The following is an 18,522-nucleotide window of genomic DNA, read 5'->3' on the forward strand; positions in this document are numbered from 1 at the left end:
AAGATCACGTAAGGAGGAATTCAAGAGACGTGACTTAAATAAACGATGAATTCCTAGTCGATTAAGAGAGCCATCCCTCCTTTCTAAAGACTCAAGCAAAGCATTGAAATCTCTTGCATCAATCCATGGACCCATGATCAACTTGTAAAGATGCCTTAGCTCATTCACAAAAGGGCTCTCTTAGAAGCAATCAAATGTCCATAAAGAGCCGTAAAGTCGATCAGGTAGGAAGTAGAAGCCATTATCATCATGTGAACAAATTGGCTATGATTTTCTATAGCCTCCACTGAACAATAACAATTCCATAGAAGCTTCCATATTGTCAGAATAAGGAAGACCAGTAGTAGTAATAGTCTTATTTACATGGACTCCACTAAACCTATGCTCTAAAAGAATTAGAATTGTAGGCTTGTAAGTTTGGACAAATAACTTCATGGTACAGATAAATTCTTACTTGCAGCACCCTGACAATTCCATACTAACAATAACATAAAGAACACAAACTCTAACAGAAGCAACAACTCAATCTTTTAATATGGATCAATATCATTCGACTCTTTAGCGTCAAACATATCCCCATCATTAAAATACTCAATATTCATTAGCATAAATGCCAATATATATCTAGCTCTATGATTTTCTCCTAAAAGGGTTGCACAAAGAGCTAAGGTATGATAATCCAGCTTCAACAAGGCCATATCATCTTTGTGGCATTGAGAACCTTAACGTATTAAGACAAATATTCAAGAAAAGAGGAACTAAAACATGTAATGGAACATTTACAATCAATAACCCAACAAAAAAAAAAAAGTAGAAAATCTTCTTCTTAAATAATTTCATTTGACCAAATGGCCTCTTGGATTCATAATTCATATTTGAGAAAAGATAACACACAATTCTTGCCCAAAATCCAATTTCAAGCTGCTTGCACCCAATTACTCAAATTGAATTTGTATAAACATAACAAATAAAACATATATAAGCCATGGCAATTAATATCAAGATGTGCAATATTGGATCAAGGAACAAAAAAGAGCATGCTACCTTTATTTTGTCAACTCCTACAAAAAGTTTTATCTTATTCAATAACAATTTCAAAGGAGGAGACTTTAGTAGGCAACAAAGATTATAGTTGGAAATGAGGGGGTATGTCAAGGTTGTCAAGGTTTTATAAATTACCAAAAGAATAACATAACACTGATTCAATATTCACTGTTTACAACTTTATGATTATGAAATCACCCTAAATAGTCCAAATATGGACTTATAAGTTATTGGTGTTTTATGCTATAATACCCATTATCCCTAAAAGAGTTGTAAATCCAATCCCATTTCTCACTTACCCAGATCCCAAAAGCACTTTTTCCCATTCTTTGAATTCAATCTATTAAAACTTATTTTTGACATCAAAATACTGAAATCACATGATTACTCAAGGATTTGCTCAATTTCAAGGTTTGCTCCAATAGCTTTTTGCAAAGTAAGGTATTCATTTTATCTTTTTAGTTTATGTTAGTAATTATTTGTTTTGAAAATTTTCTTATTTCATTTTTGGCATCTACATTTTCCTCCCTATTTATATACATATCATTTTGATTTTAAGATTCAAGGTTGTTGGGTGAGGTACATTTTGCTCTTTTGAAATTGATAATCAAAGATATTGAAGATGTTGCTAAGACACCCTCTTTTGGATAGGGCACAAATCAATATTGTGCTGTTAATCCTAAAGGTTTCAATTAATTGTAACTGGTTAACGTGGCGGTTGTGATATTGAGCCATATTGTATTCTATTAGCAAAATTAGTTAAATCAATAGTAAAACAACAATTTACTAAAATATGCATCATAATCTTGTAGATCAAAACAACCTATGGGTCGAGATCTATTTTTAACTAATGAGCTTTAAGTCAATAACTAAAATTGTATTCATTGAGATTGCGAGGTTTTAAGTTTATTTTTAGTTGAAGCCAAATGAATTTGAAAAAAAAAAGGGCATATCTTCAACTCTTTTAAGTGCACAAGAGAATACTTAAAGTAGCATTTGCATTCACATTGAGAAAATTAGACCAAATGCAAGCATGTTTCCATTAGTATGATCATCATTGAGTTGAATCATGTCCTAATGCTACTGGTGAAAACAATGCTGAAACAAATTCATCTTGCAACCATCTTTGTACACAAAAATAGAAGAACACTTGTTGGGCCTTCATTAAAGTCCTTTCTTTAAAACACATGTTTCAACAAAAATGTTTCTCATGTGGAAAAAGGCGAGCAACCGAGACCTACTTTTAGAATTGTCTCACACAGACCAAATTTGCTATAAAAGCAAAGTTGAAAGCTCTGAAGTCATATAATCCTAATCCCCATATTTCTTTGATGAACATAGCTTTCTCTTTGCTCAGCCAATGTATTCCATCAAAGTTAACAATTAATTATGGCCTACAAATCTACACAAAATCTTAATAAAAATTGAAAAGAGCTCATTGCACAATTATTGTTATTAATATTATTATTAGAGAAGGAAGGAAAAGTAAAACCAACGCTTAAATAAGTCACTCGAAAGACTAAATGATTTTCTTGAAATCTTGTTTTAGCTTGAGCGCAATTCAACTTAGAGTTGTCAAAGCAAGCCTGAAGCGATGGAAATTCGGGTAATTATTATGGTCCATCCCTAAACTTCGCTCCGTGTTTCACTTTCGTCCCTTAGCTTTAATTTATTACTAAAAAATTTCTGAATTTTAATTTTATTTCACAAAAATCCTCTATCCTGCTATAGTAAGTTTCCAGATTAAAAAAAACAATGAAATTATCTTTTTACCTCCATTCCTCTTACACTCACAATATATCGGCTAATTCAATCACTGTTTAAATATTTCACAAAAATACCAATGCTATCATAATAATCTACTTTCTGAAAAGGATGATAATTTATCTTTCGTTGGAAAATGTTGAAACTTCATTTATAGACATTACAAATTAGCTTAGAGGGATTTTTTTTTAATTTGAAAATTTATTATTACATATTAAAGAGATTTTTTTGTGAAATAAAATTGAAATTTAGAAATTTTTTTAGTAACAAATTAAAATCAAGAGATATAAGTGAAACATAAAACAAAATTCAGAAACAAACTATAAAAATTACCTATGAAAATTCAAGACTACATCCTACAAGGTGATATACTATTACTACAACTGCAAGCCCTTTTCAACACTCAAGTCAAAAAGTCAAAATATAAGAAAATGAGATAATTATCCGATTAATACTATAATAAGTGACCATTATTATTAGATAACTTACAATATATTAACATAAATTAATTATATATTCTAAGATTTATATTATATATAAATAGATTTTAATTATTTTTAGTATAAAATCTTTATTAAAAATTTCAATAGATAAAAATAATAAAAATAAAATTTAAAATAATTAATAAAAAATTTAAAACATTTTACTATTTTTATATATTAAAATTAAAAGAGAATATATAAAATAAAAAGTATAACTAAGAGTTTGTCAAGTAGCTAACACGTGACACGTTTTCTTTCATAATAATATTATGTGACATTTAAATTATAAATTATTTAATACTTATCCTATTAATATTATAATAAATTATTATTATTATAAAATAATTTATAATATATTAACATATATTAATTAATGAGATCTTTATTAAAAAACTTTAAAAGTAGTAAAAATAAAATTTAAAATAATTAATAAGAAAATTTAAAACATTTCATTATTATTGCATATTAAAATTAAAAAAATATATATATATATATATATATATATATATATATATATATATATATATAAATTAAAATTATTAATAGCCCCATACTTCTAACACAAAGAATTCCTTAATTACACATAAATGCAAGCCGAGACTGAAACTTATTTATCACATAAGCCTGTAGAAGAGTACAGACTTCTCAGTCTAAGCCTGTCGAAGAGTACAGACTTCTCAGTCTTCCCCTCACCCCGCATTAACTTTCTATCTGCAGACAAAAAAGAAAAGCACTGCCCAAGCAATTTCCTAGCTTGAATACATATTTTATACAATTCCGTTCCTATGAAGAAAATTTTCCCTACGGAATTTTTTCACTTCTCCTGTGTGTCAAGTTTGGACTTGAGATTTCAACACCATCATCCGATGATGAAACATTGGAGGATACAGAAGACTCGGGTATCGCACTTGATATTGGATTTCGCTGAGTTTCATTCTTGAAACTGTGAGAAACCAGTGAATGTGTTCTTGGAGCTTCAGAAGCTGGATGCCCTTGAGCCTCTTCAGCAAGTCGCCTTAGAAGATTCATAAGGGTAGGAAGGAACCTTGAAGAAATGGAAAGTATCCCAGCCAACTGTTAAAACAAAGAAATAAGACACTGTATCTGCGAATAGAAAAAGAGAAATTGATCATCAAAGACCTTAAATAAGAGTACAACTTCAACAGCATTTTCACTATCATATGAAACTCTGGTATCCATTTCTGTCCTCGCAACCAGAGTTAAATTACAAACTCACTTTCAGATTACAAGCCGTTTGCCTCATAATAATCATACAAAAGTGTCAGCAGTATGCTAAATGGCCTGAAACATTTAACTGACAACTAATTTGCAATACTGGAATTTGGTTGGGATCAACGCTTTTTAAACCGGACCAACCACTGACCAGGTCAATACTTCAATTAGTTCAACTGGTTCAATTTTTTTTTAAAGAATTATTAGTTGCTTTTAAAGTAAAAATTGAAAACAAAATCAAACTTGACAGAATGTCGTTCCAGTTCCTGGTTTAACCAGTTCAATTGTTTGGTCCAGTCCTGCTTTTAGAACACTTGCTGGAACATGGGTCAGCATTCAAATTGAGAAAAGGTGGTGTTATACATTTAAACATACAAGGAGCAACAAATTAAGGAAAAACTTGTGCTTGCTCCTATGAGATGTGTGCAATGATCCACATAGTATAAGAGCACATTTGACAGGACTTGCTGCAACAAAATACAATGCAATGAAATGTATATTCAATCGAGTAATAAATGACAATTTTATTCCATTGTAGTCTGCTAAAACAGTTGAATTTAGTATTTGAGAAAACAATAATATGCATTCGAAAGCCAAACTTTCTTACAGTGCCATTACGGAACTCTCCTGCGATGTCCATTTGTACCCATAAGGCCTTTGAAAGTAAAAAAACAATGAACAGAATCATGAGGTAAAGAGGATTCCTGATTCAATAAAAGACATGTAATCAATTGGATATCCCGACTGGATGAAAAACAAGGACATGAAATAAAATACAGATTTTCTTTTAATTGCAATGAGGACTTAGGAGTTGAGACTTTCAGTCAGCAGTAGTTACTTTAATAGAAGCATGAATTCATTAAAGCCTAGGACAATCATCGCTACAATTGCCCATGCAGGGGGTAACCAGTTGTTGCTTCGTTTATTAGCCTCCTGTCAAAAATACAAGAATCATTTGTCAGAGATGAGGATAATGTAGATATGATGATATAAAGATTAAAATAATATACCTGAACTGAAATTGCTTGAGCAACTGCATACTCAGTTTCTGTTTTAAACTGCCTCCATAATGACTTGCACTGAACTGGAGTAATTAGTGTATCTTTTGGAGAAACCTGCATTATTTTGGATTTTGATGAGAAATCAGTTTTTGTTGTTGTTGTTATTATTATTAGGCTTAAATATAAAAATAATCCAAACCTTGTCGCGAAATTGTATTTTGATCGAATAGATTCAATTTTCTTAATTTAGGGCAAATAGTTTAAATTAGTTGCAATTTTATCGAACAAGTGAAATTGGTTTGGGGAAGTGTGCCAATGCTGACATGGCAGGCCACCAGGCATAATTTAATGTTAAATGGTGGACCTTACATAACTTATAATTTATAACAACTAAATTTTAATCCCAAATTAGTTAGGGACGTAAATTAAAAAAAAAAAAAAAAAAAAAAAAAGGAGGAGAAAGGGAACTCATTTGATTTACTTAACATTGATAATCTTGGTTAACCAAATTTAAAGAAGCCTATCTTAATTAGCTTTTTGTTTAATTTATATGTCAAGTGGAACCCACCATTTAACATTAAATTATAACATGTGGCCTGCCACATCAACATTGACAACCCTCCAAAATCAACTTTATCCTTGGATAAAATTGAAACTAATTTGAAAATTTTGATCTAAATCATCAAAATTAAAACAATTGGATTGGATGAAGATGCAATTTTAGAAAAAGGTTTGGATTTTTTTTGGCTATTATTATTAAAGAAAAAAAATTATTCTAAAGTAAGCGGATATATATATATATGGGCAGCTAGCTTGTCCACTATTAGGGTAAGTTAGTAAGATGTCCTTTTTTTTTTCATTTCCATTAGTTTCCCATTTTTTTTGCTGGGCTTAAAAAGAAAATTAGGGAAAAACAAGTAATTTAAACAACTAACAATCAACGAGGTTATTCAATGCCCAAACATTCTCTCTTATTAATAATATGATCATAAATACATATTCTCTTTACTATCGATCGATTTATTAATAATTTTTTTAAATCAAAAATTTTCTTTGCGATCAATTTATTAATAATTTTTTAAAATCAAAAATTTTCTTTCCTAAGTTTTATTGAATTTAACAATTTTTAAATGTAATAAACTTAAAATTTGCATCTCCTAATTTGAACCAGTTTCAATCTAAAATTTTGGGACTGGTAACGGCTGTCACTAGCCATTACTTAAAGGATAACAGACATTACTATAAAGCAGAGAACCTGCTTTTTCTTTTGTTCTGCAGAGATAGCTTCACATCCATATTTTGTCTAGTTTCTTAGTCTGCACTTCTCTAAAGACTCTTTATCTCAAATTTTGCATCTCTACAAATCCTAAAGTTTTTCATCTTCATTTCTTGAGCTAAGAATCATCAAATAAACTATACAAAGTGAAGGTTTATTTGAAGGAGATCAATTAATCTACACTTCTGATGGTGATATATCCCAATCAAAGGGCAAAGGTATTGAATACGGAGAGTGTTCTATTGATTCATATAAATATGGATATGGTTATGGTTATAGTGCAAATACGATGGACGGAGACTCAACTGAAGCTACTTATACTAGTGATTAACAATATGCACAACATGAATGGGCACATTCAGATCCATATCCATATAATCACCCTCCTATATTTTTCAGATTTCTCTTCATCAAAGTTATCATTTTCCCAACCCATTCAGGATCCTACTACAACAAGCCACACTCCACATGCCAATTTTAGTTATCCATTTGATATGGATTCTTTCTTTAGCTTAATCCATCACAGTATCAATATCAAGTTAATGATTAAAGCTCTCAAAATCAAAATCAAGAGCCCTCCAGACACTCTTTTTGGTGGTAATAAGAATAGTTCTTTACTATATACTTAGTTACTTTAGTTTTAAATTCATTAATGCAAATGATGTCTAAGAATGAAGGATTCAATATCCATATTTGATGTATCTATGCTTATTATTTAGTTGTATATTTTTGTTTTAATTATATTTTTAAATATTTATTCATTTCATGAACTTTGCAATTTTTTGCAAAAAACTTGCATAATGATAGGCTGTTATTACGTTACGAGGATTACAAACCTGTTTTCGTAACCTGCAAATGTGACTGCAGTTTAAATCCATAAGCTGTACATAAATCTAATTGGCTTATTCATTTTATTTCAATTTTAGAATTTATTTTATATTTTATTTTTAAAATGTTAATAATTACTATTTTAATTTAAAAATCAAATCCATTATACTCAAATGACTATTGATCCACCTAATTTTAAGAACAATGACTCATGCCTAATGGTCAGCATTTAAAAATATTAAATTCTATAAAATTTGGGAATGGAAATATTTAAATTAAAAAATAATAATAATTTGATTAATATGAGAGAATAAGTATATACAATCATATTATTAATATGGAGAATGTATGCACATTTAATAATCCCATTGATTGTTAGTTTTCTAAATTACTTATTTATCAACAAAAATAGAGGGCCATTAGTGGACAAGTCAGCAACTCCCTACGTTTGTTAGTGTGTGTGTGTACATATATACATATAACTTAACATTCAATAACCATTACCTGTTGCCATGTGCTTGATGCAAGGGGATCTGAAGTAGCTCCAACACTTCTATCTTGAGAAGATGAAACAGCAACAGACCCATCCATTAGAGAGGAAAAAAGTACATTCTCAATTTTGTCTGGCTTCTCATCCAAGCGTATGGCTGCCATGACCGACAGAAGTTTCAAAGACTGCAACAAGATAATTTCAAGACATTCAGATATTGCAAAAGTATCAAAAGCAATTGCCCTTCCTTAAAAATCCTAGTGGTTTACCGCAGAGCGTGCATCCTTTGTAATTGTTCTTATGTCTTCTTTTCCAGTCCAAACCCTTGGCATTGAATCATTGTCGTGATTGAAAACTGCTGAGAACCTGAAATATGCTCCAGGAAATTAACTAAGAAAGTACTATAGAAAGAAAAAAAACAAATCAAACAATTATTTTCTCTACCTATCCTTCATGCGAATCAGAACTTTCCCTGCTTCTTCTCTTGCTTTTCTCTCTACTACATTTCTTGCATAATCCCTCATATTTTGTACCATTGTGTCAATTGTAGACCTATCCAACTCAAAACTAGCAAAATCAGCTAACAATCCTGATACAGCAACCTCTGTCTCACGTTTAAGAAGTCCTCTTATTGAAACCCATGTGTCTCTCCCACCAGCTTCAAATAGAGATTCTACAGGTTCAGTAAGTGCGTCAGCGAGTTGTTTCTGCAAATCAGTAATGAATTAATATCTGGTTATTTGTTTGTGTGCAGTGAAGAACAGTAAAACAGTACTCTCAGCGGACAGAAACCATGGATCACAACACCAACCTAGCAATTTACCTCATATTTTTTTATCATTTCTGACAACTTCAAATTGCATACAGATGAGGCATGTGTCTCAATATCACGGCGAAGCTTCTCCCTCACTTTTGAAGCATCCCATTTAGCCAGTCTTATGGAAGCATCTGAGAGCAAGACATAGAAGGTCACTTGCCACGTTGAGGCAAAATGAATAAGCAGACAACATATCTTTGCTGTTTTTGCAAAAGAAAAGAAAAAGTACATCACATAAGGATCAGCTATAGTTACAAAAGCGTGAATAAGCTGCAATAGCAGTCCATATGGCCTGTTACATTTTTATTATTTTTTAATCTCCTTCTAATAAAAAATGGGTGACCCAGTGCACAAACATCACACGCTTGTTTTCTAATTCAATGCAGAGCTAAAAGAGTAATCTATTACTCTATAAAAAGAGTACATGGCCCTTGCACTATTCACAACTTGAAATTTTTGAATTTCCTATGATACCCTTAAATAATTTTGTAATTTCCTATTATGTTTTGTCTTTATTCATTTAATTTATACTTCATTGAAATCTTACAATACCAATATGATTCATTTTATCACAGATTACCATTTTTAACAACTTTTGTCACAAGGTTAATCAAACATTTGTATACTATTGGGTTTTTGTTATGCTAATAATTCCTTTATTAATTAACTTAAAAATAATTACACTTTTACACAAATTGTTATCTATCCATATCTACATCTATACTATATAAAAAGAGTACATGGCCCATGCACTATTGCACTATTCACGAGTGCAATTTTCTAAAATGTCAATGATATTTCATTATTCCTCACTTATTTTGTTCTTATTAATTTCCTCTCATTTAACTAAAGCCTTGTCTCTTTTTTAATAGTTTGACTTACAATTGTATTGTAATTAAAAGAAACAGACATTTTTATGATTGAAAGTATATTAGGAAGTTTGTTCAGTCTAAGTTATTCAATACAATTAATTATCATTTTCTAATATCTTTCTTTTTTCTGGAAAGTGGAAACCAATATCTACTTCATTTTAAATAAACTAAAATAATACTTCTCTCACTTTTTTATACTGAATGCCTAAAAGTATTGTTTCTATTTGACTCAGTCTACTATTACATATATATATATATATATATATATATATATATATATATATATATATATATATATATATATATATATATATATATATATAACATAATTTGTCATTTCTCAATTTATGAAAATGTTTAATTGAAAATACTACCATGCATTATATTTTTCCATTTTAAATATTTCATTGCTAATTAGTTAATCACTAAAATAATATATTATTAATGTTGCTTTACAAAATTATAAGAAAAGTTTATACAAACTATGTTTTTTCTTTAGACTTCGTCTTTTTAAATTAAATTTTAATAAATCATTAAAGATAAATTTACTTTCAATTTATTATCATTTGAATATAATCTTCACATGTAAGAGATAAGGCGTTAGTTTTTAAAGTATTTACAAGAACTACAAGAAGAAATAGGGGTTTATTTCACTCATAATCCCTCAACTTAGGTGAGTATCATCTTTCAACTTCAATTTATATCATAAAAATCTCTAAACTTCTCTGTGACCTGCTATTACAGGTCTCTAAGTTAACCTATGGCTAAATTTCACTTATTATCCCTCAATTTCAATAAATATACCACACACTCCTCAAATTTAATTTATCTCACATAAATCTTTAAAATTTAATTTAATATAAAATAATTTTAATATAAAATATATTAAGTAATAATTATTGGATATATTATTTGCTAATTTAACAAATAAAACAAAAACGATATACAATATCAACCTATATAATAAAATTTAAATGATTCATACTTAATTAGGGTTTAAATATTCTCAAAATAAAGTAAAATAATTATATATTTTTTTTTTACATTAAAATAAACCAAAGGAATTAAGATAAATAATAAGATATAAATCTTTTAGATATTAACCTAAAATCAAATTAAAAAATAATATATGTAAAAGTATTATTTTTATATGATAAATTAAATAATTAATTTATTGTAAATTTTTATAAAATATTAAACTATTTCAAAAAGTATGACTTTATTTTAAATAAAATCAAAAATAAATGAAGTTTTTAAAATTTTAAAATAACTATAAAGTTTAGAGACGACTATGATAAATCTATTTAAGTTGAGGAATGATGAGTGAAACTTAGCCATAAGGTAATATGGAAACTTCTAACAGCTGGTCATAGAATTTTAATAATACTCAAATTGAAGTTCATAGATTTTTATGATACAAATTAAAGTTGATAGATATTACTGATAGAACCAACTAAGTTGAGGGACTATAAGTGAAACTAACCGAAGAAATGGACAATAAACATAAATTACCCATGATATTTTAGTATAAAAGTACATAAAATGCCCATATTAAATCCATTTTAATTTTGAATGCATATTTACTTAAAACCAGCAATGTATTAAAATAATTTTTTAAGAAATTAGATTATGAAAACTCTAAACTGTATATGAAAATTTTAAATTAATGAATTTAACACCATTAAATAATGCACCTAAAACAATAGATAATTCTAAGTTATGTCATATTCGTCTTCAATTATATTTTTCTTAGTATTCAATTTGTAAATAATGATTTTTTATGAGAGGATTAAATAAATTAATGTGGTCTAAACTCTCACACTTGAAACCTTTAAATGTATTGCTAAAAATATTAGACATTTTATAATGATATCTATTATTAAATTGTACACCATAAAAGAACAGTATCAGGATACGTAAATTAATCACAAAATAAATAAAATTACATCACTTAAAGTTTTATAAAAATGTACTTGGATTTCTTCTCTACTTTTAACTGAGAATTTTTATTAAAGACAATAAATAAGTACATTTGTAATGAAAATAAGCAAATGTCTTTTAACAAATGTACATATGATAAAATTTACAGTAATATGGAATTTATAATTAGTCAATTACATTTTACAAAACAAAAACTTCAATTGATTTTAAAGTGAGACCTCATGTCCAACTAGTATTACAAAATGAAGATAGGAAATCCTATTGATAGAAAAAGAACCAAAACTTAAAATATAAATAAAGAAATAAATAAGGCCTGAACTTAAACAAAATGGCTTTCAGCTAAAGGTACTGTATACCATCTTGAGGAAGCTAAAAAGTAACATATTATCTTATCAACAAATCTAGCAAATCTGCTGTCAAATGAGGTGCCTTTGGAAATTCACATAAAACTCCAACAAAGCCCCACAAGAATCCTAGATGCCAGCTTTATTTTTCATTTTTTTTTCCCTCATTGCAAAACCCTCGAGGGCCTGTTCTTTTATTGAGATTTTAAACTCACAAGAATGTACAATCTCAATACTTGTAAATCTTAAAACCTTTTATGTCTTACAATTTTAAAGTGCAATTTTAGTTGATTATTTAGGATATAAAGACCTATTTTATATTTGAATTTGTACTGTTCCTTTTTCATTTAGTTCTACAAGGTAACTACTGTATGATAAAGAAAATACTTATTTGCTTGTCTCTGATTATTAACAATAACAATATAAAAATATCCCAAAATAAAAAAGCCCCATATTATCATACTATCTACAACTTTAAGGAGACTAAACACAATGAAATGGAGACAAAGAAGTTGAAAAATCCTACTATAATCATACTAACAGCTTTACCAATGGTATTAAACTCAGCAAATCAATGCAGAATGCTAATCAGCTTTAATGCAACAAAGTTTGAGCAAAGATTTGTCAGTGGAGGTGCAATTCATATCCAATTTAATGCACTCGATAAATGTAAGCCAAGAATCAACAAATAACTATCTGGAAAGGTTTAGTGCAGAATAAGAGCATGCATAAACACACACATCTAACACTTACCAGTATCAATCAACATTTATGAGAAGTACATGTGACCTGCCATATGCATTATGTTACCTGCACATCCTTTGTCAAATTCAAGCATGCAAGACTGACCACAAGTACGAACAGAAGCAGCAAATCCTTCTCCACAGTTCAGTGACTGTTCCAACCTAGACTTAAAATTTTCAAGTGTTTTAGAACGTAGATGTCCCAGTATGGTGAGATAAGCAGGGTGTACCAACTGCATAACACAGAAGAAATGTCATCTTCAGAAATTGTGGCACAACTTTAGAGGGATGAATATTCTAAGAATCATGCATCCAGTCACAGAAAAAAGAGTTTTCTTCAACCACCTAATAGGACCAGGGTTGCAAAGAAATATATTCTAGTCAACTAACATTAATCCAAATTGATGAATCCATTTCCTCCATTCTACTATGTTTAAGAACACATCTTCATATAAAGTTCTAGAGCTGCTTAATATTTTCCCCATATCATCCCAGATTTCTCCCTCAATTTCTTACTCTTATCACTACAAACCTTATATATTGGTGCATTTTCTGGTCTACAAAACACATGTCCAAACCATCTTAATTTTCCTTAACGTTTCCCAAATAGTTGCTATTTCCACATTCTTAGGAATGAATTCATTCTTGATCCTGTCTATTCTTATTTTTTTGCACATCCGTCTTAACATCTCTACAACACCAATCTTGTGAATATATTTCACACAATATCTGTTGCCATACTTCATAAGCTGGTTGAGTAAAATATTGTAAAACTTTCCTTCAACTTAGCTGATATCTTGAAATCACATAAGACTCTAGTTGCACTTCTTCACTCATCTGATTTTAATCCCATAGTTAACATCCTCCTCACTTCCTCGTCCAGTTGTATCTGAGAGCCTAGGGATCCAAAAGAGAGTGCCTTTTGAACACCAAATTAGTTGGGGTCAATAATCTTATATGAATCAAGAAGAAATGGATGAAACGAGAAGAAATAGAGGGTAGATTTGGCTGAAAGAAGGCTAGATTATTCCCTCAAGCTGATGCGTTTATATACTGTAAAAATTAGAACAGATATGGAAATACAATCAACTCAGTCATTCCTATAATCACTGCACAATTCTAGCTCTAAATGCACTTGAGTTGAAGGTTGAGCACATTGAAGTTATAGGATATAGCAGGACTGAGGATGTGTGGAAAGTAGCTGTAGCGAGAGAGTGTTTTGTAGCTCTAGATTTTTATGAAGATGTTCCCACCAAGAGGAATGGAGGGAATGGATTTGTTGGGTTATTTAAACCATCTCATCCTCCATTTTCTCAACTTTTACTTAATAAATGCATTCATACCTTGTCCATCCATGTATTTCCACACATCCATCTTAACATCCTTATTTCTGCCTGCTAATCTTAGGAACATCATGCTTTTCCATTGCCCAACACTCCTTGCCATACATCATATGTTAGAATCCCTTAATTAGTGTAAATTAGCTGTAAATTAGAATATAATTAGGAATCATTGTATTTATTAGTTTCTTATTTAGTCCTAGCCTTTGTGTATAAATTAGAATTCTTGTAAATCATTTTTGTATGAAAAAATATAAAAGAAATTCTCTAAATTCTCTATCCTCTGCATGGTATTAGAGCTGTATCAAAATTTTTTAGCGTAAACAGTGTAGTTCTAGGTAGTTTTTTGTAGGTCAAGCTTCTACGTCATTCTAAGAAGGGAGGCGGCTGTCACCACCAACCTGAGGAGGAAGGACACCAATCGATCGGCCTACACCCGAAGTCCCGCCGCCATCCGGTGAAACACGTGAGCTCACGCACCTCCAGAACGCACCGGCACGTGCACCCTTTTTCAGGTGATTTCCCCGGCCGACGACCTTCCCTTTCTGGCGCGCCTCTGACCAACATGTTTCCACACCTAGTTTGCACTTTTTTTTTTTTTTTGGTACCTTCCGTTACCCAGTTTCTTGCTCTCTACCTCAGTACCTATTCCTTTAATTGAAAAATGACTAATGGAAATAAGGAAGCCTCTGAAATAAAGGTTGGATTTATCGGTGATAATCTCCCTCTACAAATTAGTTCTGTAAAGTTGGATGGAACTAATTATTTAGCAAGGTCTAGATCCTGTCTACTGTTCATTCAGGCTAGAGGACTGCAGGGGTATATTACTGGAGATAAGAAAAAGCCAGAAAGTGCTAGTTCTACCTATAATCAGTGGGAGTCGGAGAACTCTCTTGTTATGTCATGACTTATCAATTCTATGCAACCTCATATAGCTCGTGGGTATTTACTGTTGGACAGTGCAGCTACCATTTGGAGTGCTGTTTCTCAGATTTATTCTCAAATTGGAAATGATGCACAAGTTTACGAGCTTCAAAACAAGGTTCACGGAATGAAACAAGGTGATTTGACTGTTGCTCAGTATTATGCGGCATTAAGCAGTCTATGACAAGAGTTGAATTTTTATCAGGACTTTTAGACTTCATGTCCGGCTGATGCAGTTAAGTTCCAGAAATTGATTGAGAAGGAGCGCATATATGATTTTCTTACTGGGCTAAATGTGGAATATGATAAAATTTGAGTTCAAGTACTTGGTAAGGATCATTTGTCCACCTTAAGGCAGACATATTCTTATGTTCAGCAGGAGGAGAGCAGAAGGAGTGTCATGATCAATTCTACAGCTGTTGATAAGGCTAGGCTGACTGCTACCTCCTTACGAGAACAGTCAAATGGTCCATCAGATAAGGATCACTTGCATTGTGACTACTGTGGGAAATCCCGACACACCAAAGAACAATGTTGGAAGCTGCATAATCGCCCAACTAAAGGGCGTGGAGGAAAAAGGATGGACTCTGCTAGATCACAAGCAAATATATCTGAGGCTGTGAGTGTTTCTAAAGATACTGCTATCACTGGAATATTTTCCAATGAAAAGGTACAAACTCTAAGGCGATTCCTGTCACAGCTTGAATCACAATCCACTACAGTTGCCTCTTCTAACTTCGTCAACTCGGGTAATGTTTTTCTTGCCAATCATAATAATTCATTTTGGCTTATAAATTCTGGAGCAAACAAACATATGACAGGCTCTTCGAATAAATTCATATCCAATTCTTCATGTTCAGGCAAAGAAAAAGTACTCACTGCGGATGAATCCTTATCTAATGTTTTTGGAACAGGTTCTATTAAATGCAATCCTACTATAAGTCTTAGTTCCGTCTTACATGTGCCTAGCTTTCCTATTAATCTTCTGTCTGTCAGTTCTATCACAAAAGCTCTCAACTGCAAAATTGAGTTTTTTACCACTCACTGTGTATTTCAGGAATTGATAACAGGGAGAACGATTGGCAGTGGTAGACTGCAAGATGGGCTATATTTATTTAATGATTGTGTTGATCAGGCCATGTTGGGGCAGTCTATGGGTGGTGAGGAAGAAATTATCTAGTGGCATAGGAGAATTGAACATCCTTCATATACTGTTTTAGAGAAACTTTAAACAATGCAAAACTGAATTGTTAGTATGTAATGCTTGTGAGTTTGCCAAACATACTAGACAATCTTATCCGGCAATAAATAATAAGCCTTCAGTTCCTTTTATGACTATCCATTCTGATGTGTGGGGGCCTACTCAAACTGTGTATTTATCGGGTTATAGATGGTTTGTGACCTTTATTGATTGTTGCAGTAGGTTAACTTGAGTATATCTGATGAAAGAGAAAAATGAAGTATTTTCATGTTTTCAGCAGTTTCACAAAATGATTAGCACCCAGTTTGATGCTCATGTTAAAATACTGAGAACTGATAATGGCAAAGAGTATATGAATCGAGTTTCTCAGGAATATTTGAAGTCACATAGGATTTTGCATTAGACTAGTTGTGTTAACATTAACACTCAAAATGGAGTGTCTGAGAAAAAAAATAGACACTTACTTGAGGTTGCTAGGTCTCTTATGTTCACAATGAATATTCCCAAACCTTACTGGGGGAATGTTATTCTTTCTGCTGCATATCTTATTAATAGGATGCCACACCAGACTTTAGAGTTTAAGAGTCCTTTAGAGCTTTTTCAAGGGAAAAATTCATATACTGTTCCTCCAAAGGTCTTTGATTGTGTTTGCTTTGTTCATCAGCCTAATAGGGTAAAGTTAAAACCTCGAGCCCTCAAGTGTGTCTTTGTTATTTTAGTACTCAGAAGGGGTACAAGTGTTACCACCCTTCTACACGGAAATATTTTGTGAGCATGGATGTTACCTTTAGGGAATCTGAATCTTATTTCCATTCACCTCTTTAGGGGGAGCATAGGAAAGAAGAAGAGGTGTCTTTCCCTTCTTTTTTGTCTTCTCCCAACTTTCAACTTCAAAGGGAAAATCTGGATTTAAAGCCTATACCTAATAATGATACTCAGAGGAAGTCACCTAAATCTCAAGGGAGACTAAATAGATCAAATTTGAGAATCTATACTCGACGGAACAAGAAAGATATAGCCATCAAGCAGGAGACTGCTGATCAATCGGAATCTCTAGATTCAATTCCTGAACATCCTAAAGTATGTCATGAGTCTCCTTTGATTCCTTAAGAGTCTAATTTTAATTCTCAGTCTCCTTTTCCTTCTTCTGATAATTGTAGAAAGAGAAAATTCTCCTTAATTTCAATTAATCTGTACATGGGTATATATATACAATTGATTCCTATAATTGTGTTCTACTAATTAAGAAGAAATCCTAAATAAGAAATCCTAAATAGGAATACAGAATACAGAATATACAAAGAATAATATAGTGATTGACTTTCCATAACACTCCCCCTCAAGTTGGAGCATAGATGTTAATCATACCCAACTTGTTACAAATGTAATCAATCCTAGCTCCATTCAGAACTTTTGTGAAAATATCTCCTAATTGCTCTCCAGTTTTGATGTGTCCTATTGAGATAATCTGTTGTTGAATCTTTTCATGAACAAAGTAACAATCAATCTCAATATGTTTGGTCCGCTCATGAAACACCGGATTAGAAGCAATATGGAGAACAGCTTGATTATCACAACACAATTTCGGAGACAGGGAGGTCTTAAAACCTGGCTCATCTAATAATTGAAGTATCCACATTATCTCACATACTGATTGTGCCATGGCTCTGTATTTCGATTCAGCACTAGATCGAGAAATTACACTCTGCTTCTTGCTTCTCCAAGACACCAAATTTTCTATAAGAAAAGCGCAATATCCAATAGTTGATCTCTTGTCAACCTAAGATCCAGCCCAGTCGGCATCTGAAAAACATTCAACATTCAAATGCCCATAATTACCATATAACAAACCTCTTCCTCGAGCACCCTTCAGATAACACAAGATTTGTCCCAAGGCTTCTCAATGAGCAACAGTTGGGGAAGACATAAACTGACTTACTACACTAACGACATAAGCAATGTAAGGACGAGTGACTGTAAGGTAGTTTAATTTTCCTACCAATCTCCTGTATCTCTCTGGATCTTCAAACAACTCACTATCCCCTGCTAACAGTTGTAAATTTGGAGTCATAGGTGCACTGCAAGGCTTAGCACCTAATTTTCCTGTCTGCGACAATAGATCGAGGACATATTTTCTTTAAGACAAGAAAATACCCTTCTTACTTCTCATAACTTCAATACCCAAGAAATACTTTAACAATCCCAAGTCTTTGGTCTGAAAC

At 31.4% G+C, this 18,522-nt stretch overlaps 1 protein-coding gene across 4 annotated transcripts in view; it reads right to left on the reverse strand.

Moving 5' to 3' along the window:
* Positions 1-3,812: 3,812 nt before the first annotated feature.
* LOC110668795 (protein ROOT HAIR DEFECTIVE 3 homolog 2) overlaps positions 3,813-18,522 on the reverse strand; it is a 38,287-nt gene continuing 23,577 nt past the window's right edge. For 2 of the 4 annotated variants that reach the window (XM_058130106.1, XM_058130109.1), the window contains 9 exons: positions 12,903-13,068; positions 8,942-9,066; positions 8,563-8,825; positions 8,388-8,484; positions 8,133-8,303; positions 5,534-5,638; positions 5,362-5,456; positions 5,131-5,227; positions 3,813-4,364 (listed from right to left, as the gene is read on the reverse strand). In XM_058130106.1, the coding sequence (XP_057986089.1) occupies positions 4,092-4,364; positions 5,131-5,227; positions 5,362-5,456; positions 5,534-5,638; positions 8,133-8,303; positions 8,388-8,484; positions 8,563-8,825; positions 8,942-9,066; positions 12,903-13,068 (1,392 nt within the window). In that variant the 3' untranslated portion in view covers positions 3,813-4,091. Of the gene's footprint in view, positions 4,395-4,422; positions 4,991-5,130; positions 5,228-5,361; positions 5,457-5,533; positions 5,639-8,132; positions 8,304-8,387; positions 8,485-8,562; positions 8,826-8,941; positions 9,067-12,902; positions 13,069-18,522 lie in introns of those variants that run through there. The other 2 variants (XM_058130108.1, XM_058130107.1) reach the window with 2 other exon arrangements.

The sequence above is a fragment of the Hevea brasiliensis genome, chromosome 11 (genome assembly GCF_030052815.1).
Source record: "Hevea brasiliensis isolate MT/VB/25A 57/8 chromosome 11, ASM3005281v1, whole genome shotgun sequence".
NCBI lineage: Eukaryota > Viridiplantae > Streptophyta > Magnoliopsida > Malpighiales > Euphorbiaceae > Hevea > Hevea brasiliensis.